At 34.7% G+C, this 16,716-nt stretch overlaps 1 protein-coding gene across 4 annotated transcripts in view; it reads left to right on the top strand.

Moving 5' to 3' along the window:
• The window catches only part of LOC149540716 (S-adenosyl-L-methionine-dependent methyltransferases superfamily protein), a 171,554-nt gene that overhangs the window by 149,253 nt on the left and 5,585 nt on the right, over window positions 1-16,716 (top strand). For 3 of the 4 annotated variants that reach the window (XM_089801811.1, XM_089801810.1, XM_089801812.1), the window contains exon 11: window positions 65-139. In XM_089801811.1, coding sequence (XP_089657937.1) covers window positions 65-139 — 75 coding nt within the window. Of the gene's footprint in view, window positions 1-64; window positions 140-2,521; window positions 2,691-16,716 lie in introns of all 4 variants that reach the window. The other variant, XR_016356431.1, reaches the window with a different exon arrangement.

Genomic DNA, 16,716 nt, shown 5'->3' with positions numbered 1-16,716 from the left:
ATAGTATTGCTTGCATGACGCTAATGCTACCCTATCTCTGACTTCATGTTTGACATATGCTTAGCGTGCAGAAGCAACCTTGACGAGCAAAATAAAGGCTCCAATTGTCCATAAAGTTCGGGATGTGGCTCCAAATAAGGTAACCATCAATAATAAAGTTGAAACATGCAATAATTCTATTCTCCATAAGAAGGAAAAACATATATGAGCAGAAAGTAAATATTATTTGAGAACACATTTAACATTAAGTATTTTAGCTCATCTTTGCATTCACCTTTAAATGTTCTAGAGGTCAAGTAGATAATATTTTCATTTGTAAATTGAATGATCTTTATTATTTTTCCTTGGTAGGGATTGTTGGCACAAATCAATATTGAAGTGATTATTGATGCTTCGTTACAAAAATGCATCACTAATGTATGCTTAAATGTTCATCACTAATATATGATTAAATTTTAGTGTAAAAATATTTGTAAATGCAGGAATAAGAATAACACTACATATCTAAAGGTAATGAAAGAAACTAAGAATAGAAGTCATATAGATAGATAAATGGATAGACAGAGACACACATCTATATATAGATGTGTGTGTGTCTTTGGATATATGTGTGTGTATCTATAGATATGTATATAAATGAATTTGAATTTTATTTGTATATTTCTTTGATGGAGAGTCCATCTGCTCCTTAGTTGGCCAATTCATCTGCCATTTTATTCTTTTCCCATTTTATGAGTTTAATTTAAGTTTCGTCGAATACATCTAATTGCTCAATGGTTCTTTCTAATATAGAGTTCTAATTTCCAATGTGGGGTTCCATGAGATCTGATTGCATTAATAATCATTTGTCTGTCCTATTTCTGGCTGTTTTATCCCTAATTCTTTTCCTAATAATAATCCTGCAGTCAATTCTTCAATTTGTGCCATGTTCTTGGTGGTTTTGTGAAGAGGTCTTAGTAATTTAGCCTAAGCTGCTCTTTCCCAAAAGTGGATAATACAACCAATTCCTGCTTCTCCAAGATTTCCTCGAGAAGCTCCATCAAATTTTAATTTTTACCAGCCATGCTTAGGATTTCCCTTTTTACATGCAAATCTAGCTGCTCTACTTTGTGATCCTCCTTTTCCATAGTGCGGGGGATAATTAACCTATACTTGTTCTTTCTTTTTATGCCATCCTACTGTGAGTAATTATCTTCTATATGATTCAAATTTCTTAGTTTTTTCTTCAAGATTTCAAGTATGCTTGCTTCTTTCTTATCATTCAAGGAGCAGGTGTCCATTTTCTTGTCTTGACATATACTTAATAATTTTATTTTAATAAAAGTCAAATATTTACATTAATTTTCAAATTTAACATAATTTATTTTATTTTAGTAAATAATCAATTTGATTATTTTATTACAAATCTATTTAATAATGTTAAATACATTTAGAACATTGTGTGATATATTATAAATTATTAATAATAAGCATATAATATTTTAAGATCATTATAATATAGATTGATAATAAAAAAATAATATTGGCATCTCCAAGTACCCTCGTCTTCTATTCTGAAAAAATAGTTGTACTGGTAATAGGTACATACCCTCGTCTCCATGTGACCTTGGCTAAACTTTTTAGTTCACAGAATACAGAAGTATAGGCCACAAATGACTTAAGATTTAAGGGAACTCTTAAAGTTTGAGATTAGGCATTTTTCAAATAAGGAGATTTTGGCAAGGAGTGGAAGATCTCATCTCTTGTACATAACATGCATTTCTAGATTAGGAGTAAAAGAAACCCTAATATGGTTTCTGATTACTCGAGTGATTGATGTATGTAGACAATCACCATGCCATCAATACTTTATGTGGCTAGCACAATCATGATGCAATTTATTTGTGACCTATATGGTCACTTATGAATGGTGCCATGTCATACTGATTACATGAAGCATCAATGACATCATGGTCAACAGAGTCACCCACAGTCATGTAACTACATTTCATGTTGCATTTCAAAAAATTGCATAAATATCTCCCACCCATCCACTACATTGCCATACTCTACAATGCACTATTTCATACATCCATTACTCTGTCATAATTCATAATTCATAATTACATATCGCCATATTCCATACCTATTTATTGCATTTCATAATTGCATTCAATTCTCATTTGTTTCGTAACAACATTTACAATGCATTGTTTACATCACCCCATAATGCACTTGCATCTTGTTTATGAAAACATATTATTATAGTAATTGGCTATAGTAAAGATATATATCCTTCAGATATGAAGAATGATTCAACAGTAACAAATAAGAAGTATGATTTAAATCAAACAACTGAATAAGATGTTAAGTAATCCAATTGTGAATCGGTTTGAGACATGTCTAAGCATTGTGTCCTTCCATTCATGAATCACAAGTATATTAATTGGCTTATCCTTTCAAGGCATTGAAGTCATCTTATTTTATATTATACATAGTGGATCTGCTCATATTGAGCGCCAACCATCTTGGCTATTCTCAGGTTGCAAGCATCAATTGTTTAGTCAGAGGTGACACCATCTTCAAGCATTAAAGTTTAAGAGTATATATCAGAGACAACAAATCAGAGATTAACGTGGAAAGACTATATCAGAAACAGCAATTCGATCACTGAAGCAATCTTCATACTTACTGCATAAAATTCAATCACTGTAAGTGATTCTAATGATCATCTTATATATTCAGATAGTTATATCAGATAGCACAAACAATTAGATTGCAAGCACAACCAGCATAATTGCATATTGATATTGTCTTACCAGACACAAAAAGGATTGCATTATTTCAGTTATTGCATATACCATTGGCTATATCAGATACACCAAATATTTGTATATTCAAAGTATTGTATAAATCATCTCCTGCACATATATAGACATTTGTATATTTTTTTCACCATAGAGTTTATTAAATGTCCAAAATTCACATAATAGCAGTAATCTTAAATATACGATCATAAGGATTCTGTCATATTTTCCCATAATCCTAAATAACCAAAAGGGGACATTACAATTGATATCAGAGCCACTTTTCCTGCCTAAAAAGTTAACGACTGACAGAGAACTCAAAAGATACAACAGATTGAAAGCAAGAGAAAAAGGCAACAAACAAATGGGCGAGGAAGGAAACATTAACAACAAAATGAACCAGTTCTTAACTAAACAAAGGAAAATATAAAAGAAGCGTACCAAATTGATTGATGTATTAACACATTTTAATTTAAATCAAATCCCCAAAAGCAATAACAATGGAGTAAGAACCAATCAAGGGGCAATCACAAACTGGGAACCCAAAAAGCAAGACTTCTTGGCCTGGAATTCTCAATTTTACACCACAAATATAATAACCTAGGAGTGTAGAGCCTTCATTTGCTTGACTACAAGAACAATTAAGCAAGATTGGGAGGACACTGTCAAAGATGGCTTTGCCCAGACCCAACAATAGAGTTATGCTATGTGACGAGGGTCAGTTGGAAGGGTGGCTCCCTAGCTCTTGTGAAGGTGTCGTTATTCCTTCTAAGGTGGTTATCATAAAACAAACTTCCTGTAGGACTTTTGTGTCTTGCTCAATGCTATGCATACTAGGTCCCCTACCTCTCACTGGTCTGCTAAGTTGGACAAGTATGTTAATGTTAGTCCTAGTAGCTTTGGATGGGGGCCTCTTTGGTGATATGGGTGTTTCGTCTTCTATTGATCTATGCAAAGCAACCATATATTTAAGTTGGCAAATTGTGTGGATTGGGCTGTGTGAAGGGTTCTTATTTGCTAGTGCTGCTTGAACCTTGAGAAAATTGAATCTAGATTCAAAGCCTTGAAGGTATATTGCAACCTGTAAGATGGTATCCGAAAACAATTCTAAGCTAAAAATGAAAGACTAATAGAAAGGATTGCTAAAATAGATGGTTAGGTCAATGCTGATTCCATGGGGGCGAAATGTGATGGCGAGACCAAGACTACTAGTATTTTGTATGCTAAAAATAAAAATAGACGATCTTAAGACCATATTTGTGAAGTCCGAGAACAAATAGGATTTTTTGATGTCATCCTCAAATAATTATTATCATTGATAATGAGGTTTTGGAAGGCCATTTAGGTTTTCTAAAAAATCTTTTGCAATGTAATTTGCTTCATTTTTCGTTTGTGTTTTGTGCTCTTTTGGTAGTTTTCTTTTGGTCTATCATTACTTGTTTCCTTAATTTTTTTTGGTGCTTGTGGCCTTCACCTCTTGTAGAGTCTTGTTTCTTGTTATTTTGTGCATTATAGACTGTCGTAAAAAGGTTTGGGTCTTTCAAAAATCCAATTTTGCCCTTAATAACAAAATAAGATAATATATTATAAAAATAGTTTATATAAGCATTAAATATTAATATAATATTAACTATTTAAATAAACTAAACATTTAATAAAATTGAAAATGAAGTTGACATATCATTAATTATAAATAAGTTAAAGGAAAATGTTTTCTAATTAGAATATGATAAAATAATGGAGGGTAACAAATCATTGTGTTTTGGGAAGTCGGAGCAACTATGGAAAGGAAAGGAATTGTTTTGGCATACTTTGGCTTAGCTGAATCAGGATAGGTGATTATTTCTGAACTGAAGTCCATCCCAGTCCCTTGTATATATAATTTCTTGGGTAAGATTAGGGGCTGAGATGGAAAGGAATATGGAAGTGTTTAGGTATATTCCTCCCGCTTGACTGAATTGGGATAGGTGTCTGGTTTTGAACTGAAGCTATCCTCGTCCCCTATGTAATTAAGTGCAAGGATATAGGATGGGTGAAACTCATTTTGGTTGGATATAGAGACGGGAACCATTTTCTGGGCCTACCTCGGAACAAAGTTTCCTTGAACTGCCTTGTACTTGGCTCAGAGCAACTAAACTATGATAGATTTATAGGATGTAGAAATTCTTGCATAATACTGGAAATAATTAAAAGGAAATAAACAATAAAGAAAATTGGAGTCAAGGAAAGTGCAGTTTCTGTTTTGGCACTACTGAATTAGCCCAAGTCTTGCTTGGGATGAACCTAGGTAAGCATGCAATCATATATTTGGACCTTGGTAGGATCATAGAATGCATTGGCTCAGAATCTGGATCCAGTGGTTGTTGGAAATGTAATGAAAAACTAGTGAATGAGGGGGGTGGGGGGTTTGAATCAAGAACCACTTAAACTTTTCACACTTAGATTACTTCTGCTTTACTTCTTTACATTATATAATCTACTTTTATGTATGAACATAAAGCAATAATGAAATCAACACCATTAACACTTTTACACAATATTTGGTAACCGCGAAACTCTCCAAGGAGAAGATAAAACTTGGGTGGGGATGACACCCACAATGCTTCACTACTGCAGTAATAAAGTTGGCCTGTTAGGGCTCACAGTTGATCACTTCTGGTGCTCTACTCTATTAGGAGTATAAAGGATTGTAAGGTCCACCTTGTGAAAGGATTTCACAATACAGCGAAGTATGTACTCTGTTAAGAGATTCAATAAAGGGCTGTTAGGTTCACCTGGTTAGACTGATGCCCCTATTAGGATGAATCAGCAGGTTGATCTCTGCTTAGCAACTCTATTTGCTGATGTAGATCCTTTGAATAATATGATCACTTGATTGTGATAAGTTTCTACTTTTCCCTTTATACTGCTTTGTAGCCTTCTTTACTCAATCTGCTCCATATTCGCTTCTTGCCTTCAAATATTCATATATATCACATTTTACACTTACTACACTACTTAGACAAATGAATTTGTCTTCCTTTTATACCTATCAATCAATAACTTCATACCAAGTTGGCTCACACAAGAGATGTCTTCATAATAATCAAGTTATACCTTCAAGTTGGCCAAAAGTTGATGCTCGGGCAACACTGTGCATTTTGGTGTTTTGTTGATGCTCGGGCAGTGCTATGCATTTTGGTGTTTTTTTGATGCTCAGGCAAAACTATGCATTTTGGTGTTCTGTTGATGTTTGTGCAACACTGTGCATTTTGGTGTTTTGTTGATGCTCAGGCAATGCAGTGAGCTCGGGTGATACTAAGACTCTCGGGTAGCACTGGATGCTCGGGTAATACTTTATCACTCTAGTGACATTGGAGCAATCCGACTAAACTGGTTAGCTCGCTTTATACAGATAGCTCGGCTAACACTGTGAACTTGGTTCACACTAGGAACTTCTTGCATCCATTGCTAACATCAATCTTTGAATAAAAAGGAAAATAGCTTAATAAGGCACATCAACTATCCAATTTGAGATGATATATACTAAGAATTAAAACACGTCTTTAATTCCTAGTATTTGCAGCCACCCTTAAACTAAAACAATATTGTTTCCTAAAGCTCAAAGTCTTCCGAACAAAATCAAATGCTCAAATGCTTCACAAATATAAAAGGAACAAAGATGAATTGATTAATGCAACATAAGAAAATAAAGATTGATTCCAAGTCTCACAACACAAAGTTTGGGAAAACTTGCTTCTTTATCCCTTTCAAAAATTTGCAACAAGAAATACAAAGTTTTCAAGTTACAAGCTTAGCCTTCTTGATAAAGCAAAAGATGATTATTTACAATGAGCTCTCTCCTTTATATAGGAGAATAAGAGAGAGAAAGGTGGAGGGAAAAGGGGAAATCCTCAACCACCTTGACTTATTATCTAACAATCTCATAACTAACTATTTTGACTTATTCAAAGTTGCATGCCTAATGCGCTTGCAACTTGACTACATGAGCTGATTGTATAGGGACATGTTATCCTGTACTAACAACATAATCTCTCTTTACATGTAATCTTTATCATTCTACTTTAAAGCATATGAAAATTTTGAAATATTCACAGTCTTAACTAGTTTCTCAAACTTTTGCAATGAATCACGCACAACTTTAGCATCTTGTTCACTAGTGTATTTTGCAACCATGATGATCATTCAGTATGTACTTGTTGCTTCCGAAATTTCTTTGCTAGAAACTTCCTTTTTGCTTTGTAGATCATCTAGTGAACACTTTCAGCTTGCAAATATATTCATCACACTAATGTTGAATCATCCTCTTTAAGCTGTAAGTGAATTGCTTTAGTGAGCATTATTATGATATCTTCCTTTTTCTCGAGTTTATTGTTTTTAGTGATAACTCCACATGACATCTTTTTGTAACATTCATCAATCATGTCTTCTTGGTTATTTATCTTGATTATTGGTACCTTTGCATCTTTTACGAGTTGTTGCAAGACTTGTTCTATGTTAGTCATTAGGCACGTGTAATCATGATACATCTCAATAAATGAGATGACTTCATACTCACACGGGACATCCAAATCAATCTCCATCATGTTGTTCTAGGCATGAATGTCTTCATCCAACAACTCTATTTGACGTTTAAGTGATTCTTGAATATCACTTAATTTGGCAACAATTTCCTTCCCTTGTCTAGCATCTTGTAAAGATCTCGAATGAACTGAACACCTTGTGATTCAATACTGACGACACATTTATCTACAATTTGGGCCTTTCTCTTTATTCTGTTTGTGTACTCAGAAGAAATAGGTTCAACATTTGAAGAAGATTTCTTTATCTTTTCAATTGTTTCTAGAAGATGCGCATTCTCTCTCTTCAGCCAATTGTTGTTTTCCGATAACTTGTCATTTTTTCGGGCTAATGAGTCAAGTGCATCTTGGGCATCTTGTTGACAATCCCAAGCTCGATTATGGAGAACTTGTATTCAGCATCCTGCATTTTTTCCGCTGGTTTTTCAACAAGAAGTCCAGTGACTTCAGCGTACTTGATGATATCATCAACTACAACTCGAGAAACTGTTTTAACTTTCTTGCTCTTTGAAGTCTTTGGTCTGACAACTTGCTTGTCAAAATCTTTTGGTTGGATTTCTTCCTTCTTCCTCTTTTGTGTGATAGTGCTAGCCATGAAGGAAGGCTAAAAGAAGATGTGCCAACTGTGGTAGTAGTCACCATGGTTTGTACTAGGTTATCTTGCATAACAGTAGTGACTATGGCAGGAGTCTTAGTTTGAATGACCATAGGTGCATGACTACTATGTGTAACCTTAGTCATGAATTGCTCAAAGAAAGCTGAGGTTACATTAATCGATCCCATGGACTGAGTTGAACTAGAGGGGATTGACATAGAAAATACATAAAACACATTCTTACGATTATATTGAACACCTTCTGTTTCTAGTGCTGGTGCAACCGAAGACAGGGTTGTGCTAGAGTCACCATTAATGTGTCTTCAAGAAGTGGATGTTCAGTGGAGAATGCATCCACTACCATGCTCAAAGGTGAATCAGGGCATTCATTTGATACAGGTGCTCAGTTCGAAAGAGTTGTAGTTGTGTGAAACTCTATGGAAGGTAGAACTGAGACTGTGAGTTCCTTTGCTTGAATTGTATCATCATCACTAGAATCAATCTGGATTGCTCGAGATTTAGTTTATTTTACCTTGAGTTTCCTACCAATGGTCTTTCCTCCTTTGATTGTGAGCTATGGTAAACATTGAGCAAGAGGCTCAGCTGCCGAAGATGAAGTTCCATTCTTTCTTTTAACCCTTATCTCTGTCATCATACCAATCAGATCAACATAATCAAAATCTTCTTTGGGTTTGATTTTAATGCACTCGAGGCTTCTCTTCTTCAACCAAATATTGGTATCAATAAGGATAGGCTGAAAACAATCCCAGAGAGAGCTATTCTCCTTGACCATGTAGGAGGAGGGATAGGCAACTTTTCTATCCGATGCTGAATATAGTCAAGATCTAGAATATGATCATCATCTTCAACCCCATTAGGGATTGATGCAAGGTTGAAGTCTACTATTTTCTTCAATGTCCACCTTGATACGCACATTGGTCCAAAAGTCTTCAAGGCGGTATACATATACAAACTACTTCCTCATCTTATCATTTAGTCTTCTCCAATCAAAACAACTCCTTGCCATGAACTTCTTTAGAGTGATTCTTTGAAGTTCAAGCTCTATGTTCTTGGCTTTTGTTATAGTGTCTATAGAATATACACCAATCTTCAGAGGATTTCTTGAATAAATTCCTACTCCTAGCCTGTGCAAGTTTGATTGATATGCTTCCATGAACCTAGCTACATGAGTACAATCTTGTTTATAGGGTATCGAGGTAGAGTGTAAGGCTCTCCTTTGAAACATCCAACTCGTAGATATGTGAAGATAGGAAACTGCAGGAACATGTAACCATACTCGTTGACTTTATTCCATGCCTCATCAAAAATGCGCTTGTTTGGGAGTTCTTTGTCAAACAAGCACATGTAGTGCCTAGAGAAGGCATCTTGTATTCTGCAATAGTGTATTTGGCTTTGCTTGAGAGGCAATTTATCATAATACTCCCAAACATGCACCAATGATTTGTCACGTTTGGTGGATAGACCTGAAAAAGAACCCATGGCAGCAACAATATACACCATACAAGAAATCATATTGGATACTCCGGTGTCCTTCACATTCACCAATTATTTGCAAATTGAATCACTAATAGTTCTGTTCGAGTATATTCTTTTTTTCCCTTATGGTGAGGTGAATGTATTTGTACATCCAAAGTTTGAAAATATTTGAGTTGTTGAGTTCAGCTAGGTGGCTAAGTAACGTGGTAAGATCATTAATTTCCTCCTTGAAATCATAGCGGTGCACACCCTTTGGCCATCTAATAAGATTCAACCTCTTAGTGATCAACCAATTGACATGAACATACTTGCAGTATTTCAGTCATGTCACTATTCCATCTTTCCAATGCTTTCTGTTTGGTAATGTTCTTTACTACCGAAGTATGAGGAACATGAAAGATGTGGTCAATAGTCTTTGGATCAAGACTAATGATCGTGTTACCATCTTGATCTCTGATAGTTTTCGAAGTCACATGAAAATGTCTAGTGCAAGCAAGAATTAACTGAGGTTCGTGAGTTGCCAAGGGAAAAGTAGACAACAAGTGTATATGACTTCTCTTGATCCAAGTCATTCTCGGTGGCTTTAGCATTTAACCCTTGTGAGGAAATCATCAATGTTCATATGTGATATATCAGTATTTGAACCTCTTCAGTGTAAGAAGTCACTTGAGAAGGCGGGAGGGAGTTGTGGTACAGATTGTATTGGTACGTCATCTTCTTGTTGTCTTTTCTTTTTGCTGGTGCAATGTCCTTTGACATCTCAGAATGTTGTGCTTGTGTAACTGTTACATGAGAATCCCATAATGTAAGAATATCATCATGTGAGGTGTCCATATCAAACTTTATTGTGTAAAAACACAGATTCTTGGCAAGATATGGATAAGAAGAATGGATGAAATGATTGCAGATAGCAAATGAACAAATGGGTCAAGCTGACAATGGCTCAAATATGATTAGAAAGCGAAAAACTGCGAACAACGAGCTTTATAATGTGCAAATGAGGATTAAAGTATAGTGAAAAGGAAGCATATCATGCTTTAATAGGTGCAAGTCATGCTATCTATCTAGCAAGCATGTGGGAAATTCTTTTTCAACCATGGGGCAGCCATATGGAGGTTCATGGAATGCATATTGGTGGGAATTACGCTTGCACTTATGAGGGGAAATGAAGAACTTGTCTTTCTTTAGAATGAGAGTTTATTGTGATTACATATGCAAGTAAATGAAACCTTGCACATGCAACTTAGAGAAGTAGACGAAAGAAAAAGGAGCAACATATATACAAAAACTATGCAAATCTGAAAATGGAAATTGAAATATTTGCAACAAGACTTTCAACAAGAACAAAATGCCTTGAGAAAAATAAGGGCAACACATACCTCTCTTCACCAACCACAAAAGAACAAGTCTTTTTCAAATCTTTGAGGAATCTGAATATAAATCCAAGAGATTTTGGATTAAGATTTGTTTATCATCACAAGACTTATATAGATTTCAAAATTCAAATGTTGGAGATAGTCAAGGTTTGAATTTGGACGAGTGCAGATAACTAGAGACAAACAATGCCCAAAATTTGCAGAAAACTTTGCTTAGCAATACCATGTGCAATGGCTTGGTAAAATGGTGTCTAGGGCAAATTTCTTAGCTCGAAAATGATGAAAAACAAGCTGGAAATAAAATACATACCCTAAACTCCTTGGACTGGTTGAAAACCAAGAATCACCAAGAAATGCAACATTTTTTATAGAAATCGTGTCTTAGATGGGCTGCTTTTGGCCAAATGCATGTATTGAAGAACATGCTTTCACTCCCAAATTCACCACTTCTCAAAAATACCCAAAAATGGTTTGTATTTTGATTAAAATAATATGATTTTTTGAAGGAAAACACTTGCCAATGTGTTACCAATACATGGACGCAGCTTTGGATAGCATTAACAAATGAAAATAATGCTAAAAACTCTCTCAAAACAATGCTGGAAATTAAAATGTATTTCTTAATATGCAAAACATGTGTTAATATGATATGCTTCTCCTCCAAAAATCACCACTTTACCTTGAAAGAGCTTTTGTTGTTTGTAAATGTGTTTTTAGAAGGCAAACAAATATGTTTGAAAGCATGCAAGAGCAAGTAAAATCGCCATTTTACTAAGACCTATTCAAATGCTGCCTTTGTATGTGTTTTAAGAAGGCCTATGCATATGATTTAAGCATGCTTTAACTCATAAAATCACCACTATGGCTTGAATGGAGGAAAACACATTTTAAAAGAGCAAATGTATGTATAAATAAGACATGCATTTGGACATAAAATCGCCACTTATGGTTTTTGGTTAATGACTTAGTGCATAACGCACTTTTGAAGTTCATTTACATGTTAAGATGATATGTATTTGAGCCAAAAATTGCTAGTTTTCCTTAGTGGACTTTTAAGTCATCAAAAACACATTTTTCAAAATCATTTACATGTTAGAAATACATGTAATTGGACTCAAAATCACCACTTTGCCTTAGTGCAGGTAGAAATGGATTTGTTAATATCACATACACATGCAATTGGGTCCAAAATCGACACTTATGTCTAAGTTAAGTGAAAACTCACTTTAGACATGCTTTTACATGTTATAAAAACATGCAACTTAATTTAAAAAGTCCATAAGTGACAATTTTAAAAATGTATATGCAATGGGTTAGGAAAACTCCATTTAAATGTAGTAATATATCAAAATAAACTTATACAAGCAATAACATATCTAAATGGGTTAGAATTTGCCACTTACATTGATTTAATAAGTTTTAAATATGCAAGTACATATTAAAAACCCACTTAACACATTAAAATGTGTTATTGCTTTGAAAGAGTCCATTTAAATTAATGTTGGGATTTATATTTAATGGAAGTGGGGTTTCACATAGTAATTTGCATGTTGATATAGGCAATGAGTAATAAAAACCCCACTTTAAGTGCATTTAAGTGTCTTATGTAATTAAATTTAATATATAATTATAGTTTTTAATAAAGTATGTGAGAATAGTCTTGAAAGAGGCTATGTTTGTAAAACATAAAAAACAATGGTCAAATCAACTTAGAATGAGTTGAAATTTGAAAATGGACAACAAAATCCACTTTAGATATTAAAAATAATTTTATATCATGCTTTTAGCAATAAAAAAACCACTTTTATGAAGTTTTTAAATAAAGATATGCAGTCGTCCTGAAAAACCCCACATTAACCTTTATAATTCGAGGTAGACAACTCTGATTTCGATCTAAGTTAGTTCGAAACGAGGGGCTTTCCAAGGGCTGTTCACTTAAGGTAAAAACAAGACTAAAAACTATTTGCAACACAAAGAAATTCAAAGAAAAGACATGAAGGTTTGCCAACAATTGAGCATTTGCTTGTCAAAGAAGAGAAACTCTTACCAGCAAACAAATGAGATTCAACTTGACGAAAAACCTTAAAAAGAAATGCAAGCTAGAGAAACATTGAGTACAATTTAGTTATAACGAATTGTCTTTATGATACTTTATCAATACATTAAAACTAAGAGGATGCATCTACAAATCCATAAGAAAATTGTGTAGGGTTGCCCTAGTTTTGTGAAGCCAAAATTGAGCACAACATCAATGCTAAATGGTAGGAGTAGCAAATGTTACATTTGTTAATTGAGTACTCACTTGAATCTTTACATTTCAATTTCACATTTTGGTTGTTTCCAACATTCCACCAAGTTTCCTAATAGGAAGACGTGTGGATGAGTTTTAGGATGGGGGAACCATGGGCCTATGTTTGGTGACTAAATATGAAAAATAAAAAATGAAAAGTTAGTTATAAAAAGATGTGTAAGGAAGAAGTATATGAACTTTGAATGAAACATTGCCACACTATGTAAAGTTTACACTAATAAACATAAAAGAATGAAACTATTGTGTTGAAATTTGAACATTAACAATGGTGGGTACAGTTTTGGAACTCGGGAGCAAAGTGCAAATGAAGAGTAAGTATAAGAATAGCAGCGAAACTTTGGCACAATAAGAAAGTTTAAATTTCTAAAATGGAAATGATTGCATAAATAGTGAGAATGTGCAATAGTCTACAGGTAGAGCTTCTAGTGGGGTTAGGGGGCAGCCCCACATGTAGGGGTTTGGGTGTAGAGCACAAATAAGGCCTCTAAAACCTCACAAGCTTTCATTAATGGCATTTTCACAAAATTTTCACCATTTTTTCTTAAGGACTGAGTGGGAGCTATGGGAGTCCCAAGCATCCTTTGGATGGTAAGGAGACTCGTGGGAGTCCCAACAACCCGATGATTGTGGGGGTTTGGTGGCCATAATCACCTTATCTTCGTATCCTAGAGACATCCCCATCCCCAAAACGTCATGAAAATCGGGGGGGGGGGGGGGGACAAGTCCCTGTGTTTCAATGGTTGTTTCTTAGATTAATTATTTGTTGGGCATAGGTTTATGAAATCTTGGTTGCAAGTCAGTAGACTTTTTCGAAGCTGTATGGAAATAAAATAATCAAATATCTATTGGATTCCTTGAACTTTATGCCCCTGCCAACAGAGCTTATGTTTGTAAATATATTCATTTGTGCAATGAAATTATGCTACATTGATGGATGTTTGTGCATAAGTTTTGAAAAAAGGCGTGCTCTGCTTTGTCTAATGCTTTTAAGTGATTTGTGTGTGAGGCACAATGGCAGATGACGTTTCAATAGACACCATAGAAATGAAAGATTGTTTGATATTCCATGAATAAGTGCTTAGGAAGTTGTTTCAATAGACGTGTAGTTTTACAATAAAATTTCTGAGCCTTGGATTGGTTATTTTAATTTAGTGTTCTGAGATTTTGATTCCAACATGCAAATTGACATGTGTCAAGTATGCTAGACCCACTACTTGTAACCGAAGCATGTTTTTCATTTTAAATTTGTATACCATCATGTCTATACACACTCTTTTAAGTTCCTACTTCCATTGCTCTGGTATCTACATGAAAACATGAATATGAATTTTGGTGCTATGGCCCAGAGATATTTGTAAGTTGTAGTTGCAAATATCAGCACAAGTGCTTGTAGTCTCATTATGTAGGGAACAAGTAATAAGAGAATGACTATTGCATCAACTTCACATGGCTTACAAATAATTTTTTGGCTAGGCATTTTTGGGAGTATTCATCTACCTATTTTGCTATGTTGTTGTAATGTCCCCTTTTTTGGGACATTATAATTCTGTGTGCTGGCTCACTTCGCCTATGTTTAGGGGCAAAAAGGTTATTTATAGGGTTCAATTCGAAGTTTGTCCTAGGCATTTCTAGTTTCAAATCCATCAGAGTAGTTTTGGCAGGTTGTCCGGATACTTACTATTTTTAGTAAGTACACAGAGCATAGTATTTTTGATACCTCAATGTTGGTTTGGAAGCGTCTCGCCGAGAGCTTTCCAACAAGCTATTGCACGGGATTATTTGAGTTCATTTGGTTAGTTATTTTAATGCCTGATGATTATATGGTTTATTGACTAAGTGACCATTAAAGTTCATTTACCTTGTCCCTTTATTTTTTAAAAAGGTACTATGTTCACTTAAGTGACTAAAGGACAAAAAGGTGCTTTATCCCACATTGCTTAAAAGAGTGTGCATCACATTGGGAAAAGTGATAAAGGTACAACAAGCTCCACATGGGAATATATGAAGAATATAATATTCAAAACAAATACTAATTTGGAAGCTAGAAACAGTTGCTGGTTATTTACACTGCCAATCTGACTATCATTTCTGTTTATAAGATTGAATTACTTGAATTGTTGCACGTTATTGTATTGCTGTTGTATAATACAGTAACACATTTGTGGTTATTTGTGTGAATTCCTGTTTTATATATGTACTTTCTGAATATTGATGAAATAAAACAAAGTTTTCTGAGTTTCTTTGTATGCAAATCTGCGATCTGGAATTTCTATAAAATATTGGTTTTCTAGTCGGATTTAAATCTGCAAATATATATCACGGTTTTTGGTAAAATCTCTGGAAAGGGATATTACGGTGGTATCAGAGCCAAGAATCCAGCCATCTTGTGGAATCACGCAACATAAGAATTTATGAACTTAATATTCAAAATACTGGTTGCTTAATTGTGATTGAGTTTTCTCAAGGACGAAATCTCTTAGGAGTTAGAAGCTGGACGTAGCCCCAGTCTTCTTGTGTGAAATCTTAGCATTGGGAGTGAAGCAAATATACTAGGAAATATTACAGTTGGCAATCTTGGCATTGGGCCTGAGAAACAATGCATTTGTTTGTTATTGACTTCGAAGTTGGATGGCCACGGCAGTAATAGGTAGTCAGTGGCATAGGAGAGACTCCCAATGGGGTCAAGGAGCAACACAGTCGGGTTTAAGTGGATTGAGTGCAACCGTTCCACTTGGGGTTGCCTGGCAGAACTCGGGCTTCTTCTTTTCATGTTCGAACTAGTTACTTGCATGTGGAAGGGCAGGGTAGCAGGTTGTCCGACTTATGATGAGCAGTAACATCAATGCTGGGAGTTGTCAATGAATGCTGAGAACAACACGGGTGAAGAGATGACCACGTTGTTGGGATTAGCAAGGCCTCAACTTGGCATCCGTTCAGACATAAGAAGGATTTCCAATTAGTCAGGTCTGTTACTCTTTTTCTCTTGCATTTATATGGTTGTTTATTCAGCAATAAATACTATCATATTTAGGATCCAACAAGGTGCATTGTTCATTGTTATTTGTTGTTCATTGATTAAAAGTTTTGATTATCTAAACTCGGCCTGGGCCTTCATATTGGAATTATACAATGATTATTGCTCAGTCTCAGATGTCTAGTGCATAAATTTCAACAGTGGATTTATTCTATATAAAACATTGGTGAAAGAGGCGTTAATGATTGTAAGACAACTATTTGATGAAAATTTCCTAGACCAGTTCAGTATTCTACTATAGAGTATTAACCAAGATTATTACAGTGGTATCGTATACTTTTGTTGAGGATGAAGTGTATTCAATGATGTTAATCTGCAGCAGTGTGTTATTTTGATGGTTGTTTTAGTGCACAAGGAAAATATTAATTGTTTATACCTGGCACCAATTAGGAGTACGAAAAAAGCAGGAGCCCATTCTTCTACAATTTAGACCAAAGTCTTAGGCATTTGCATACAACAAACTTGATTCCTAGGTGTTATGCACTATAGTAAGAGAACTGTTGGTGACAAAGAACCATAGTTAGAAATATCTTTTAA

Source organism: Cupressus sempervirens, chromosome 9, assembly GCF_028749045.1.
Source record: "Cupressus sempervirens isolate cs-2001-9-10 chromosome 9, ASM2874904v1, whole genome shotgun sequence".
Taxonomy (NCBI): domain Eukaryota; kingdom Viridiplantae; phylum Streptophyta; class Pinopsida; order Cupressales; family Cupressaceae; genus Cupressus; species Cupressus sempervirens.
The sequence above is the reverse complement of the archived record's forward strand: the minus strand, read 5'-3'. Positions and strand labels throughout refer to the sequence as shown.